Genomic DNA, 16,377 nt, shown 5'->3' on the forward strand with positions numbered 1-16,377 from the left:
ATATTTATTTTGGATAGTTCTTGAGAATTAACTGGAACTTACTATAAAACCATCTGATCCTGGAGCCTTTTTTTTTTTAGCTCTTTGACTACCTTTTCATTTTCTTCTAGGGTTGTTAGAAAACTTTACTACTTATTAAATCAGGTTTGATAATTTATATTTTCCTAGAAAGTCACTTGATTCATCTAGTTTTTCACGTTTAGTGTTATAAAGTTCTACAGAGTACTTATCTATAGTTGTAAAATAAATCTGTAGTTGTATTTCCTTTCTCATTGTTCTTTTTTTCTTGCCTTCATTAGAATTGTCGAGTTTGTTTCTTTTAATGTCTTTTAAAAAATCAACCATTTATTATATTGGTTAGGTATATAATTTTCTTTGTTATTGATTTCCTGAAAAATTTTTTATGTAAGTTCCTTTTGTCAATTTTTCTTGAGTTTATTTTGTTACTCTTTTTCTAGATCATTGAGTTGAATGAATAGTTTACTTATTTTCAATCTTCGTGTTTTTCCCGTATATGCATTTAAGGGTATATGTTTTCCTTTAAATGTTGCCTTGACCATATCCTATGGATTTTGATATACTATGTACTTACTGGGTGATTGCATATATGTAACCCTGCCATCATTTTCTCTTCACCTCTGCTTTTTGTAAAAATGTCCACCGAGATCACCAGTGAGCCGTTGAGTGACCTCTCACTGTTCTCGCCTATAGTGGACATGGAGTTGATTTATTCTTTGAGGAAAATAATTTTTTACGTAACTTATAAGCTGCTCAGTCTTTTATTCAGTAAGATCTGTAGCCTCTTTCATAGTGATTGAGGCCAATATTCTCAAACTACTCCCATTGCTTGCATCCTCTTCAAGTCCTTGCTTTAAAGTATTAACTGTCGGGGCGCCTGGGTGGCTCAGTCGGGTAAGCGCCCGACTTCGGCTCAGGTCATGATCTCTCAGTTCACGAATTTGAGCCCCGCGTTGGGCTGTGCTGACAGCTCAGAACCTGGAGCCTGCTTCAGATTCTGTCTCCCTCTCTCTCTGCCCCTCCCCTGCTCATTCTCTCTCTCTCTCTCTCTCTCTCCCTCTCTCTCTCTCTCTCGATAATAAATAAAACATTTAAAAAAATTTAAAAAAGTATTAACTGTCATAGTTCCTCATGATTTGTAGAGCCCTTGTTCCTTGCTCACCTTTCACCTAACAGAATACTCCTAGCATATTATCATTATCAGTGCCACTGTAATCTTTGTTACAATTTCCACTTATTCAGCATCTACCCACATTAATTGCTTAATACCTCCAACAGTCTTGTGAGATAGGTACTTTAAAACCCACTTTATAGATTAGGAAGCTTGGAGAGGTTAAGTGATTCACCCTAGGTTCACATAGTAAGTGTTGGAGTTAAGATTTGAAATTGTACTTCTTTAATTGCAAGTCCTTTCCTCTTGACCATGGCATTGATGCTGTATACTGTCACTTGTGGTCTTTCTACCAACTTCAACCTAAGCTGAAACATTTTGCTGACCTTGAGTTTGCCTCCATTCCTTCTGTTGCTGCTATGATTGGGTTGAGGGCAGGGTGTTGAGGGGTAGTGGAGAAGGGAAAGAGCCCTTGCAGGAGTGCTCAGAAAGAACTCTGAGTTTCCTGCCAGTCTTTTTTTACGACGATGGATAGCCTCAAATTCATGTCTTTCCTGTAACCTGGCCCCTTTTTTCTATCCCTGGCCTCTTTGCTTCTTCAGAGTCTGAGGAAGGCTGTTCAGGAAGGCCTGAAAGAATGTTCTAGTTCTTAGATTTTGCTGCAAGAAGATCTCATCTCTTTCCATACAGCTGTCTGGGAAAATATCTGAGAATGTATTTCCTGAGTAGAGCTTCAGGAGGAATAGGTATGCATCACCTATTTGATTCAGTCCCAAAGTCTTATCTATTCTAGGCCGATGATTCTCAACCTTTGTTTTTTAATTTAGACTGAATATTTATTTATTTATTTTTATTAAAAAAGTTCTTTTTTAATGTTTATTTATTTTTGAAAGAGAGAGAGCATGAGTGGGGGAGGAGCAGAGAGAGAGGGAGACACAGAACCTGAAGCAGGCTCCAGGCTCTGAGCTGTCAGCACAGAGCCCAGTGTTGGGCTCGAACTCACAAACCACGAGATCATGACCTGAGCCGAAGTTGGATGCTTAACCGACTGAGCCACCCAGGTGCCCCTAGGCTGAATTTTTAAGATAAATATCATGACTAAAAAAGGCAAGGTTCAGGCAGAGATCTATAAATGATAGCCCCCCTCCAAAAGGAGTAATTTTATAATGTATTTGTTTATAGTGATAATTTTAGAATTTTAAACTATACATATTCTTTTATCCCTTCATAAAAATCCTAGAAAATTCTGACACAAAGATGTTAGAATTTTCTCCTCTTTTCTCCTCTGTCACCCAGCCTCAGGAGAGTACCACTGGTCTCTAATTACATAGAAATGTTATGGAGAAAGCAGGCACCTACATATTTAGCTATACATGAAGCGATGGGTAAGAAGTATGTTCCAAAGCACACATCTGCTGTTTCCCTTCTAAAATGAACTCTTGTTCCCCTCCTCTCCTCCCACTTGAAAAGCCCCTTGTCTGTGTAGATCTTCCTGACATGGCCTATTAGTATGCATGTGTGTTTTATTTTTTTTTTAATGTTTATTTATTTTTGAGAGAGAGAGAGAGAGAGAGAGAGAGAGAGAGAGAGAGAGAGAGTGACTGAGTGTGAGCAGAGGAGGGTCAGAGCGAAAGGGAAACACAGAATCCGAAGCAGGCTCCAGGCTTTGAGCTGTCAGCACACAGCCCAGTGTGGGGCTTGAACTCACGAACCATGAGATCATGAACTGAGCCAAAGTTGGACGCTTAACCAGCTGAGCCATCCAGGCACCCCAGTGTGGGTGTTTTTAATGGATCCATTACTAGTAACTCTTCCTTTTAGATCAGAGATGCTCAAGTTTGTCTACACATTGGAATCACTAGCTTAAAAAAATACTGATGTCTGGGATCTATACCCAGATATCCTGATTTAATTGATCTAGGGCCAGGTGTGGTATTAGGCTTAGCAGAGCTCTCCAGTAATTCTAGTGTGCCTCTAACATTGAGAACCACTCGGGTAGGTTTTTATTTCTGGAGAAATTTCTTGTGTGTCTTCTGTATCTGGTCCTATGATTGATATGTAGTAGTGCTCAGTGTTTGAAGAATGAATAAATAGCCAGTGCATGAGTCAGTAGGAAAGGTTCACATTCTGTCTATTCTTTTCCCTCTGCATTCTTCCCACCCACCCTTCAAATACAGAGAAAACATTCCTCGTTAGCATTGTCTTCTGAGATAATCCATTCCCAACACTGCCTTAGCTACGGCGTGATCCCATGGATTTCAGCCCCAAGCACAGTATGGAGAGATTTACCTGTAGACTCATACCTTTGAACTGCGGAGTAGTGTTTTGTCAAGGCTGATGCCTCTTGTAGAGGTGAAGTACATAGGCTAGAAATACTTTTGGATCAGTTGAGAGCAAGTTGGCTTCTCAGGCTTCCTCATAATGAAGGAAATTCATGTCTCACTGGGTCACTGTCTCTCTGAGAATCTGGAGTTACAAATGCTGGCAGAGGTTAGTCTTACTCTGGTCCATGCAGAGTTCCTACTAGTTTTCCTGCCTGCCCATAGACAACCTGCCAAAGAAGGAGACGTAGGCTGTCGTTGCTAATGTGCCCAGATGCAAAATCCATCGTTTGTCAAAAGCTAAAGTGAATGAGGACAGAATCCCAGATTACATAATTCCTTGGGGTTTTGAACTTAAGTTATTACCCACCTGATCTCTAGCCTAAAGTTAATCTTGGGCCTTAGTAAGTGATGAAACTCTTTTTTTTTTTTTTTTTGAACGTATGCAAAATCTGTTTATTGAGATAGTTCCCCACTCACGTTGACTCGGGGTGCACTTAGTGCTGCTTCCGTCTGAAGGAGCATTCTTCCGTGAGCCTTGCTTTTCCTCCTGTCAGCTGGCACAGGATGGTGGAGCAGCCCACACACAGCACCACCGTCTGTACATGGCTGAACACGGTGGTGATTTTGTAGCACCCCGGGCACTTCACGTCCATGAAGTAGGAGTTGGGGCTCTGTACCAGGCGCTTCTTCTTGTGTTTCCTCTCCTCCTCTTCCAGGGATGGGTGCAGGAGGTCCTTCGCTAGGACCTCCTATGGCTCCTAAGGTATGAGTCTACAGGTTCTTGTGGGCAGGTTGTCACTGCCAGAAAGGCTAAGTGATGAAACTCTTAACTAGACAACTTGGCATCTTTATGGTAGTTTCAGAAGAATCCTTTGTTCTGTTGCTGGGCCTTGGTTAAGGTATTAGAGTAGAGTTCCTTTCTATCTAGATAGCAAAGAGATTTATAAATTCTGGAATGTATGAGTAGTTATTATGCTTCCCTGTGTAATAGAATAATGCATAGTTGATCCTGGATTGGAAGTTAAAAGTGAAAGGAAATTGGATTATTTGCTCACATAAGCTAGTGACAGAAAAATGGATGCCTCTATGAGTGATGCTAAAGGACAAGAGAAAGTGGGAAGGCTTTACACAAATGAGGAAAGGAAAAAATGAAAGAAACAAATGAGTTTGGAGACATCTTGCCTCATGTCCTTGTGTTCTGTCCCTATCCCTGTTTCAAGCCCAGAGGATCCTGTTGGAGAGGGAGACACGACAGGTCAAGTAACCAAGCTGAAGTCCTTCTTACTGCCTCTGAGGCTTTGCAGGATTCCTCCTACTTCCAGCTCAGCTCTTTCCTTTGCTCACTGTGCTCTAGCCATGCTGGTCTTTGCTTTTTGTTGATCAAGCCAGCCACTCTTGACTTTGCTTTATTTCCTCTGTCTGGGATATTCTTCCACCAGACATCTAATGGTCACCTCCCTCTGCTCCTTCAAGTCTTTGCTTTATTGCTCCTTTCTCAAAAAGCTACTTAAAATTGCAGATTCTGTCCTATCCTTTCCCCCACCCCCTCTCCCATCTCTTCATCTTTCCTTCCATAGCACTGTCACTTTCTAATATACTATATACTTCGTTAATTTGTGTTGCCTGTTTGCCCCATCCGTCATCACCATGAGGGCAGGATCTTTAGTTCTTTCCTTCCATACTTAGCAGAAGTACTTGGCACAGAGTAGGCCCTCAATACATACTGTTCAATGAATGACTCAATATGCATAGTAGTTCTTTGGCTTGGAATTTAGTTCTACAAACTGAAAGGCTTTGGGCCATTGCTATTTTTCCTTTTAGATTTGTCCTGCTGTATTTAATCGATTTGTTTGGACTACTATTGTCATCATTTTTCTTTTTCTACCAAGAGTTTTTTTTTTTTGGAAAGGGCAGCTGCTCAGAGAAGTCAGAGGCTGTGGGAGTCCCTTGGGTAGCTATTCCACTGCTAGGAGAGGAATGATCCACAATGGGGGTGTTTTCCTCCATCCCTACAAAGATTATAGGGATGCTTTCTTGGATGGAAGTTGTCATGAGAGTCCTTCTCAAAAACATGGCCCTTTGAGACCTTTCCAGTCTCTGAAGAAGTGGATGGCTCATTATAGGGAATTTCACGGCCCAGTTCAGCTTAGTAAGTGAGGAGTAGGGTTTGATAGTCAGATCCTTCCTGATGCCTGGCCAAACATAAGAGGGTTGCTTGAGCTACTACTCATTGGGGGTTGTGCTGTTAAGTTGCTGTTTTTGGTCTTGCCTTCTCCATCCTCATGGATGATAAAATGTGATAAAATGTGAGAAGCAGTCAGGCTGGGCTTGCCAACATTCGCAGGGCCCACTGCAAAGGACTTATCTTCAAAAGCATAGGGTCTTATCTGTAGAAACACGTTTTCCTTCTTTCACCTTGGCCCTTCTTGCCTTGCCAGTTATGTATTCTTTTATTTCTTATTCTCCTATGTGTGCACACACTTCAGAAACTGTCCCTGTCTTGGAGAATTTTCTGTGTGAGGTTAAGGTAGCAGCCTTTCTCCAATTTTCTACAAATTAGACTTCTAACTTCAGCCATCTGCTATGGGGTTTGTGGGCTGGCGGGTGGCAGGTGGTGGGAAGCGGGAAGAAAAAAATCTCTGATCAAAGATCGAACACAAAGCCTGAGCACAAAAATTTATGCGATGTTTTGTAGACCAGTGCTACCCGAAGAAGTAGAATGTGAACCACATATGTAATTTTAAATGTTCCAGTAGCCACATTAAAAAAGTAAAAAGAAACAGGTCAAATGAATTTTAATACCTTTTATTTAACTCCATGCACCTAAAATATTAATGTTTCAACATGTAACCAGTGTGAACATTAATAATGCAATATTTTATTTTTGCATTAGTGTTTTAAATCTGGTATGTAAATCTGCAGCACATTTCAGTTTGGACTAGCTACATTTCAAGTGCTCAACAGACACATGTGGCTAATGGTTACATATTGGACAGTGTACATAGAAGGCTCTCACCCCCAATCAGCCAGCTATGTTTCATGCTATTTTTACATTTGAAAATAGTTGATATCTTTCCATCCCTTGTCCTACATTTTATAACCCAAGTCACTATAAAAAGGCTAGATTGTATTCACTGTTCTCAAAGAAGGTAGGGGAATGTGGAGAGTATGGAAGATATCTACTAAGTGTTGCCAAAATAATAAATAATAGTGTTGTAGTTCAGGAAACCTCAGAAATATCACAGGTAGAAATCCCAGACTACACCGTGAAACCCTCTCTCTTTCTAAAGCTGGAGCCTACTTGGAAGGACTTGGAAGCCAGCAAATGTGGCTTCCCCTGGGCGTGTCCCTCCTCAAGTCCTTAAGATTGCTAACTTCCTCAGTTTCGCGGGTTTCCTTTCTTGTCCTTGGGGCAGAGTTGCGGGGGGTGGGGGTGGGGTGGGGTGGGGTGGGGCCTTCGAACCTGCAAGGCTCAATCATGGCCAAGGCCCTGGCTGTGTTCCAGGTACCTCAGGAATCTGGCTTGTTGCCTTGAGAAGCTTTCTGGATGGATTCCCTAGGAACTGACCATTCCATGGACATTTGCTTGGGGCAATGGTACCAAAGGTACCAAAGTGTATGGGTCTGCTGTCTGAGCTGCAGCACTCACATTCCAGCCAGCAGAAAAGAAACAAACAAAAAAACTACGAAAACACAAAATGCCTGGATCAAACACTCCCTTTGCCTTTTTCTCTGTTTTTGTTTCTTGTGCGTATGTCGAAAGTTACAAAGTCAGGAGCGGGGAGGGTAGCTGTCTTCTAACTAGTGTGTATTGATCTCACGTAAAATGTTGAGTCCATTGCTGCTTGTTACATGATTTTCTCTATTCCTTTTTTAGGCCGAGGAGTCTTGTAAATGTAATGGCTGGAAAAACCCCAACCCTTCTCCTACTCCCCCCAGAGCTGATCTGCAGCAAATAATTGTCAGTCTAACAGAATCCTGCCGGAGTTGTAGCCATGCCCTAGGTGAGTTCCTAAATCTTCAAGGGAACGTGAACGATGTCCTCGTTGCCTGAAAGTTCTAACTTACTTAATTCCGTGGGTTAACCAAACTCGCATGCTATTTACCTCTTTTTGAGGCAGTAACAAAAGAGTCTATTTAGTCTCATGAATTTGCTTAATGTGAGACAAGCTCTGCACTGTTTGCACTGAGTCCTTATCCATCTCTCCCCCCTTCCCTAAGAGCTGGATTCCACTGGGGGATTGCTGGATAAGATGGACCACGGCCATTGAGTGGCTTAGAATAGAGTGTAATGTGTCCTCATTCATTCTGATGGGAGCCTGAAGGTCTTTGATCTCCAGGATCTAAGCCTCAACCAACTGGGTCTTTGTCTAATCATTATTGTTATTATTATTTTTATTATTTTATTTTCTGATTCCCTGAACTTGCTGGAAGTGCTTCATTTTATCTTTATATTGTTTATTTTCTTGCATCTGGTAGCTCTTTCTTCACTGGGGTTGTGTTTGGTGAATGTTTACTTGTGTTCTCCCTTTCAACTTTCTTATCTATCCCTGGCAAGATAATCATTGTCAGTTTGGAAAGATAGGCTCTGCCAGAGTTACTCAACTGGACTGTGCTAATATGTTCTTGTCTTGATACTCGATTTAAGATAAAATTTTAAAAATTGTATTTGGTTTGGGTAGATAAAAGTTAACGGGTAGTTTTCCCTAGATATTAAAATTCTAGTTCATAAAGGACCATCTTGGAATATTATACTTACTTTTCCCCCTTTGGTTATCCAGTCTCCCAGAGAACGTCTTGCATGTTCAGTTTACTGTCCAGGGTTGTTCTGGGCAGAGCCTGGTCACTGAAGCGGTTTTTTCCCCCTGACCATAAGTAGGTGGCTTCTTTTTGACATCATCTTTCTTTCGAGCTTCCTGGTGATATGAAACGGTGCAGCATCAGCCTTCAAGGTAGCGTGATGTCAGGCCGAGTCTGAAGTTTTATTTTGTACTTAGCTGGAGAGTATTTCAATCCTTACAGAGCAGAAAAGTAGATAATGTGATCCTTCCAGGAAGTTACTGCACTGAAGTAACCTTCTGAGAAAGGAAATAGAGAACATTGATCTCACAAAAGAAATAAACATACCATAAACACATAATTACATCATTGTATAACTGGTGTCTGAAATAATGTAAGTTCTGATTTTTGAAAAAAACAGTGCAAAGGATGGATTCCAAGAGTTACAGAAACACCTTTGCTTATAACTTACCTTTTCCACAATTGATCCCAGAGCGAGTGCCCTTTAGAATTTGCCTCAGGAAATATGATGCAATAAAAAGCTGGCTCAGGAACTTCTTAAGCACTGTGCTTGAACTGTATTTGGTATTGATTGGGAAATCCAATTATCTTACATCAATTAACATTTAAAAACAGAGCCTTCTTTCTTAGCTGAGCAGATTGTCTCCATTCTGAGCATGTAAACACACATGAATGCCCAAAGGCAGAAATGGCCTTTTACAAAGAAAAGCTAACTTTGTTCCCTTTTATATTTCTCAACTAGCTTTGAAAACAAATACTCTTATTTGATACACAATCAAGAATAGGGAAAAAAGTACATATCCTTTGACCTGGCAGATCCATGCCAGAAATTTAACCTATTTGTAAATCAAGATGTGTCCTCAAAACTAAAAGAACATTATTACAGCTTTATTCATGATATTAAAAGACTAGAAACAACCTAAGTATCCCAGAGTAGGAGATAATTGCTTGAATTATGACAATCTATATTATAAAATTCAATATGGCTATTAAAAATGATGTATTTTCCAATATGGAAAGACATTCTTAACATATCATTAATGAAAAAAGCAAGTTATAAAGTAGCTTAATTGGAGCTTTTATAATTTAGGACTTAAGGATCCACCAGCCCAAGATAAAATCTTGGTTTTACAACCAGTAGCTGTGAGCGGGGCATGTTATTCAGTTTACCTGGAGCTCCATTTTCTCAGCTCTGAAACCGAGTTAGTAACAGTATTGATATCATAGGATTGTTGTGAGGATTAAATGAGATAAAACATAAAAATTTTAGATCAGTACCTGGCAAATTAATGCATTACTCTTAGCTCTTCTTGCTGTTAGTGGTAGTATTACCATACTCCCAGAGTTCTTGAACTTCGGCCAACAGATAGGAGTTCTGCTTAGCTTAAATAGGAAAACAGTGTTTATAAGAAGGTAGCTTCCAGAAGCTGAAAACACAGGGAAACCCAGTTTTAGTCTTGTTCAGGGATCTCAGCTGCAGAAATCTATGGGCCTTCTGTCCAGGACACCCCCACTGGATGATTCAGCTCTATCTGCCCAGCCCCCGGGAGTATCAGTTTAGGAGGATTTACATCCCTGGAGGATAGGATCTGATTGGTGTAGCATCTGTCACGTGCCCAGCCCTCCTCTGCACCCTTCGAGAACTGCATGGAAGGTGGTCATTCCCACGAAGGCATGCTGACTTAAGAATGGCATCATGAGTATAATCTCATTTTATCAGTTTAGAAGATATGACATATTTTTTTTTCAATATATGCTAACAGGAAAGGATCTGGAAGGATTATGTTGAGTTGCTGACAGTGATTTTCTCAGGGTATTGAGGTTGTTGGTGTTTTAAAAATATTTTTCCTCGTCTCTGTCCTTTCCCTCCCCACCCCTTTTACCTCTGTCTCTCTTCAGTGTGCTTTTCTAAAATTGAAATGTCTGTACATTTTCAAGTGCTCTTAGAATTATTGGCAGGATCTCACAGTTTATTTTTTGGTCTTAGTATCAGGGCTCTAGAAAACCTTTTTCTGAGGTTATGTTTCCTCTCTCTTATACTCCTTTTAAAACACTTTTTATCCTGGAAAAGTTCACAGTATGTAAAGGTAGGAAGAATAGTTTTTGTTTTTTTTTTTTAATTTTTTTTTAACGTTTATTTATTTTTGAGACAGAGAGACAGAGCATGAACAGGGGAGGAGCAGAGAGAGAGGGAGACACAGAATCTGAAACAGGCTCCAGGCTCTGAGCTGTCAGCACAGAGCCCAACGCAGGGCTCGAACCCACGGACCGTGAAATCATGACCTGAGCCGAAGTCGGACGCTTAACCGATCGAGCCACCCAGGCGCCCCAGGAAGAATAGTTTAATAAGTGCCTTGTACTCATCACCCAGCTTTAATAATTACTAAAATTTGCCAATTTTCTCTCCCCTCACTTTTTTCTTTTGCCAGAGTATTTAAATCAAGTTCCACACGTATTTTCCTATTTATGCAGATTAAATTATGCCAACAGTAGAGATTAGGGTATAAGGAATTCTGTTAGAAATGATGGCCTGAATTCTCAAATATATTTAAATTTGTGTACACCATTCTGATTCCACAGTCACTATGCTGAGCCTGGTGGATTTAGTCCCCAGTGATCATGCACATGTTTCAATGTGTAACATTCCCGTGCTTATCAACACATAACCTTCAGGCTTATCGATTGAGATGATGTCTGTTCTGTTGCTTTGCTGTCCGATACTGTTTGGTTCAGCCATACATTTTCTTTTGACAGTGAGCTCTGGTTTCATGCGGTCTCCTGACAGTTACTTCCCTCCCAGGTGTCCTTGGCCTGTCATTGGACACTCTTCCCTGTCTCCTGGGTACAAAACATAGGACTGACAGTCTGGCCAAGTGGAAGGAACGTTCAGTTGTGAATTAGGAAACCAGAATTCTAGGCCTGGCACAGCACTTTCCCAATCCCTTTGTGATTCAGTTTTCATCCACAGAATAAAACGGTTAGTCTAGACCCATGCTGTCCAACGTTATAGCTACTTGCTACTTGAGTTAGTGAGCGCTTGAAATATAGCTACTCCAAATTAAGATGAGCTGTACGTATAAAATACGTGCCAGATTTTGAAAGCTTAGTATGAAAAAAGGTAAGATGAGCTATCTCATTAATAGTGATTATATGTTGAAATGGTATTTTAAGTATATTGGGTTAATAAAATATATTATTAAAATTAATTTCACCTGTTTCTTTTTCCAATGGAAAATGGTCTTCCAAATGGAAGACTTAAAATTACACCTGTGGTTCACATTATATTTCCTTTGGATAGCGCTGGCCTGGCAACATTCGAGTCCGTTGTCTGAAATTATTTGTCATTTGAGATTGGGACAGTCAAGTTCAGATTACAAAAATTTAACAAAGCACTTCATTGGCCCAAACATTTCTCCTTATTTTAGTATTAATAAAAGTTCCTTATTTGGGGATTGCTTATTTGATTGAATAGCAGTCTGCTTCTATGATCGGGAAGGAGGAAATGCTCCATTGTGATCAAACACAATTGGAATTTTTGTTGTCATTTTGAAGTTCATTGTTCTGACCTCTGCCAGGATACACTGATTATTAAATTTGACTAATGATAGTTTTCTGCAGTTGTAAATAGGAGGTTTTTGGTTACTTTTCCCGTGCCATCACTTTTTCCTGATAAAGACACATACATCACACAGATACACTCGTGTTTAAACATTACAGTGGTAGAAATTGACAGTTCTTTTTTACTATGGTTACCTCTGCTTACTTGCTTATTTACAGTGGAAACTTTCTAAGGAAAGTAAAGACTGGCACTAACCAATTACACTAGAGCTTATTTTCTTGAATAGCATGAGGTATGAAGGGACTACCAGTGTTTTCCTCATGGACTAATTCAGACATTTAAATCACAGGTAAATCATTGACCCAACACATTTTCTTCAGCCTTCCCACACTGCACAGACCTCCACCACTTAATCACTTCTTGTTCCCATTTACGTATGTACTGTGTAGATGCCAAATGATAGAAATAGGGGGCCCGGCACACTGGACCCAGCCATCTGGGTCAAGTCAGCATGTTTCTGTGGCTGGGTGTTCTCCCTTTTGTTTTGTTTGGTTTTGTTTGTAAAGATTTTCTTTGTAAGTAATGTCTACAGCCAACGTGGGGCTCAAACCAACAACCCCTAGATCAAGAGTCGCGTGCCCCACCGACTGAGCCAGCCAGGCCCCCTTGTGTTTCTAATGCTGTCTTTTACACATAGGTTTCAGAGTTGTCAGGAGCTGCGAGTCTGGTATACAGTAGGAGTTAAGGGGATAGATACATCTGGTCATTTTTTTTCTGCTCAGTTCACGTGAGTTACTTCTCCCTACCTTCCTTGGGTCATGAAGTCCTTCCTGTTGCTTTTCTTGCCTGTGCCTCCTTCAGCTTTCCCTGAATTCAGGTTCCTTCTCTGTAGCAGGAGCACCTGGAGTCCCCAGCTCCATCCTTGTGCACTCAGCGTCCCAAGAAAGTAGTGATCTAATTTGAGCTAAGCGTTCTCGTGTTTAGCCCCTCTGAGCCTCCCATTATTCTCAGAGTGAAGTTCAGCTCTCGCTGAGGATTGTTGGGCCTCTGGCATCTAGCCCTCACTGCCTGCCCCGCCTCTGCTGCATTTTGGCTACCAGGCTGGTCCATGTTCTCTGAAGGTCTTTTTTTTTTTTTTTTTTAAATGCTTATTTATTTATTTATTTATTTATTTACATTTATTTATTTTTGAGACAGAGAGAGACAGAACATGAGCTGCATTTTGGCTACCAGGCTGGTCCATGTTCTCTGAAGGTCTTTTTTTTTTTTTTTTTTTTAATGCTTATTTATTTATTTATTTATTTATTTATTTATTTATTTACATTTATTTATTTTTGAGACAGAGAGAGACAGAACATGAATGGGGGAGGGTCAGAGAGAGAAGGAGACACAGAATCCGAAACAGGCTCCAGGCTCTGAGCGGTCAGCACAGAGCCCGATGCGGGGCTCAAGCCCACACACTAGCCCACACATTTTGAGATCGTGACCTGAGCCGAAGTTGGATTCTTAATTGACTGAGCCACCCAGGCGCCCCTCTGAAGGTTCTATTTTCTCCCACCTCTACTGTGGATGCAGAGGCTCACAACACCCGCAGTGCCTTTCCTTCGTTCTCCTCCAGGGGAACCCTGCTCACCCCCAAGGTTTGACTTGTCTGGAACTTGGTGGAAAGAATAAAGGCCTCTTGGAGCTGTACTGCAATGTTCCTTGCATACTATAATTATTCTTAATTATACATCTAAGATATATAATAAATGATTATATAATATATAACTATATAATAATGTATTGTAGGCTTTTTGTAGTAGACTAAGGTTAAGTACTTTTTCTCTAGTTCCTAATATATTCAGTGCCTTGGGCATAATTGGGCTTATTCCTTCATTGATAAGCACTCACTGAATTCCTTAATATTAAAAAATGGCTGGTAGCATTTAGGGGAGCTTTCACAGTTGAAAATCTGTACCGGCACTGTCCAAAACAGTAACCACTAGTCACGCGTGGCTAACTTGAATTGAAAAACACTGAAAGTGTAAAACGCACCCTGGTTTTGAAGACTTAGTATTATAAAAGAATGCAAAATATTAATAATTTTTTACACTGAGTGCATGTTGAATAATGTATATATTGGGCTAAATAAAATGTATTAATAAATTAATTTCACCCTTTTATTTATGTATTTTTAATTTTTTTTAACATTTATTTATTTTTGAGAGACAGAGACAGAACTTGAACAGGGGAGGAGCAGAGAGGGAGACACAGAATCGGAAGCAGGCTCCAGGCTCCGAGCCATCAGCCCAGAGCCTGACGCAGGGCTCGAACTCACGAACCGTGAGATCATGACCTGAGCAGAAGTCGGATGCTTAACCAACTGAGCCACCCAGGCACCCCTAATTTCACCTTTTTAAAAGTGGCTGCTAGTATACTTACATATATATATGTGTCTTATATTCTATATATATTGGACTGAACTCATCTAAAGGGCTCTTAATCTTAAACTTCTCTTTTTCTCCATCCAGATCTGAGATTACAAAAGAGGAAACCACTTGTAAATTATAAACTTTTAGACGTTAGTGCAGAAGGTGCTTATTCAGAAGGTTTCATTGAAGGAATCTGTTTTACCTCTTCTAGCTTTGACCTCAAATTCCCATGAGCAAAAAAAATATATTTGAACAGCTTACAAACGCTACGGGTGCTGTGCTGTTTGCTTTCTTTCCAGTCCAAGGGAGCGGAGACATGTTAGCCGCCCGCCCAGCTGCTGCCTGTTCACACTGCAGGGCATGTGAGGACGGGCAGGCTGTCCTCAAGAGAAGTGCAGGCCAGTGATGCACGGAGCCAGAGCTTAGAGAGGGTCACAGCACATGGTGACAGTGTGCTTCCTGTTCCCAGCAAGGCAACAGCTGCACCGTGATCCTTGGCAGCAGGCCTTTGGCAGGTCTCTCTGGGGCACCCTGGGTGTTGCACTGAGAGGTGCCAAGGTACATCCTCCTGGAGAGACACGAAGAGAGCAGACCCTGCCCCCCCAGTCTTCTGGCTCACACCTTCCCTCCGCTTCCCCCTGTCCTCTGCACACGATGGACCCTGGGGGAAGCCATGGCCCACCAGAAAGAGCAAGCTTTTCCCACAAGTAAAGGGTTGGCCAATTTTGGAAAATTATATCGATGCTCTGTGCCATGTCCTTGGAAGACTATTTGGAATGAAAACAGGGTCCTTTATATTTGATTATTAAATTCCAAGTGAATGAAAGATTTTTTTTTTTGGCGGGGGTGGTGGTGGGGATGAAAGATTTTTAAAAAGCCGTTATTGGGAAATAATTTCAAACCTATAGAGAAGTCATTAGACTAGTAACAAAGGACATCCCATATAGATTTTGCTCAGATTTACTTCAGATTTATGCCCGATTTCCTTTGTTATTGGCTCTCATATATGTATAAATATACATAGAGACTCACATATTTGAGTTTGTGTGTATTTTTTTAGGTTTATTTATTTTTTAGAGAGAGAGCACGCATGCATGCATGAGGGAAGGGACAGAGAGAAAGGGTAGAGAGAGAATCCCAAGCAGGCTCTGCACTGTCAGTGGAGCTCGACTGGAGCTCGAGCTCACGAATCATGAGATCATGACCTGAGCTGAAATCAAGAGTCAGGCCTCACTGATTGAGCCACCCAGGGGCTCCTGTGTGTATTTGTATATACATTTTTTCCCCTCTGGACCATATGAAAATAAGTTGCATATATATACATCATGGCCCTTTCCCCCTAAATACTACAATGTGTATTTACTAAAAATAAGGACGTTCTTTTACATAATTCCAGTTCAGTTACCAACTTCAGTATATTTTAGCATTAATGTAATATTTTAATCTACGTTTGTATTCTACTTTTATCAGCTGACCCCAACTGATATTGTCTTTCACATTAAGCACCCAGTCTAGAATCACGAGTGTGCTTAGTTGTCATGTGAAAGGAAAACAGTTTGCTCACAATCAATACTTCCCGAACGCTTCTGGCACCAAATGTGTGGGGTTTTTCTCATCAGCAATACTCTAGTGCTCCAGTGGACAACTACAGGCTGTCTCGCAATTCTTAACTCAGTTCTGACGCTAATGGCCTTATAGTCAGTACAGACCCCACAGGTTAAGGGCTCGGTCCCCCTCCTTCCTCCCACTTGAGATGCCAATGGCAAGTCCCAGTTTCACTTGTGTTTCTGACCAACTGGTTGTAAGCTGGAGATTCCCATGCCCCCCTCCTGGGGTTGGATAATTTTCTAGAGTGACTCACAGATCTCAGGAAAACAGTTTCTTTGATTAGTGGTTCAGGGGTGCCCAGGTGGCCCAGTTGGTTGAGCATCCGACTCATGATTTCGGCTCAGGTCGTGATCTCACAGTTCATGAGTTCGAGCCCTGTGTCAGGCTCTGGACTGAGTGTGGAGCTTGCTTGGGATTCTGTGTCCCTCTCTGTCTCCTCTTCTCCTGCTTGTGCAGGCGCTCGCGCTCTCTCTCTCTCTCTCTCTCTCTTTCAATAAATAAATAAACATTTAAAAAAAAACCCCACCGGATTATAGTTCAGGG

General features: G+C 41.1%; 2 protein-coding genes across 5 annotated transcripts in view; one reads left to right on the plus strand and one right to left on the minus strand.

The window, feature by feature from the left end:
* The window catches only part of KAT2B (lysine acetyltransferase 2B), a 103,564-nt gene that overhangs the window by 25,003 nt on the left and 62,184 nt on the right, over positions 1-16,377 (plus strand). For all 4 annotated transcript variants that reach the window (XM_053903847.1, XM_053903846.1, XM_053903844.1 and 1 more), the window contains exon 2: positions 7,331-7,457. In XM_053903847.1, coding sequence (XP_053759822.1) covers positions 7,331-7,457 — 127 coding nt within the window. The remainder of the gene's footprint in view (positions 1-7,330; positions 7,458-16,377) is intronic.
* LOC109257779 (40S ribosomal protein S27-like) lies at positions 3,893-4,197 on the minus strand. The gene has a single exon (XM_019434137.2). The coding sequence runs from the start codon at positions 4,104-4,106 to the stop codon at positions 3,948-3,950; it is 159 nt and encodes a 52-aa protein (XP_019289682.2). The 5' UTR covers positions 4,107-4,197; the 3' UTR covers positions 3,893-3,947.

The sequence above is a fragment of the Panthera pardus genome, unplaced genomic scaffold (assembly GCF_024362965.1).
Source record: "Panthera pardus isolate Hobbes unplaced genomic scaffold, ASM2436296v1 HiC_scaffold_16, whole genome shotgun sequence".
Taxonomy (NCBI): Eukaryota; Metazoa; Chordata; class Mammalia; order Carnivora; family Felidae; genus Panthera; species Panthera pardus.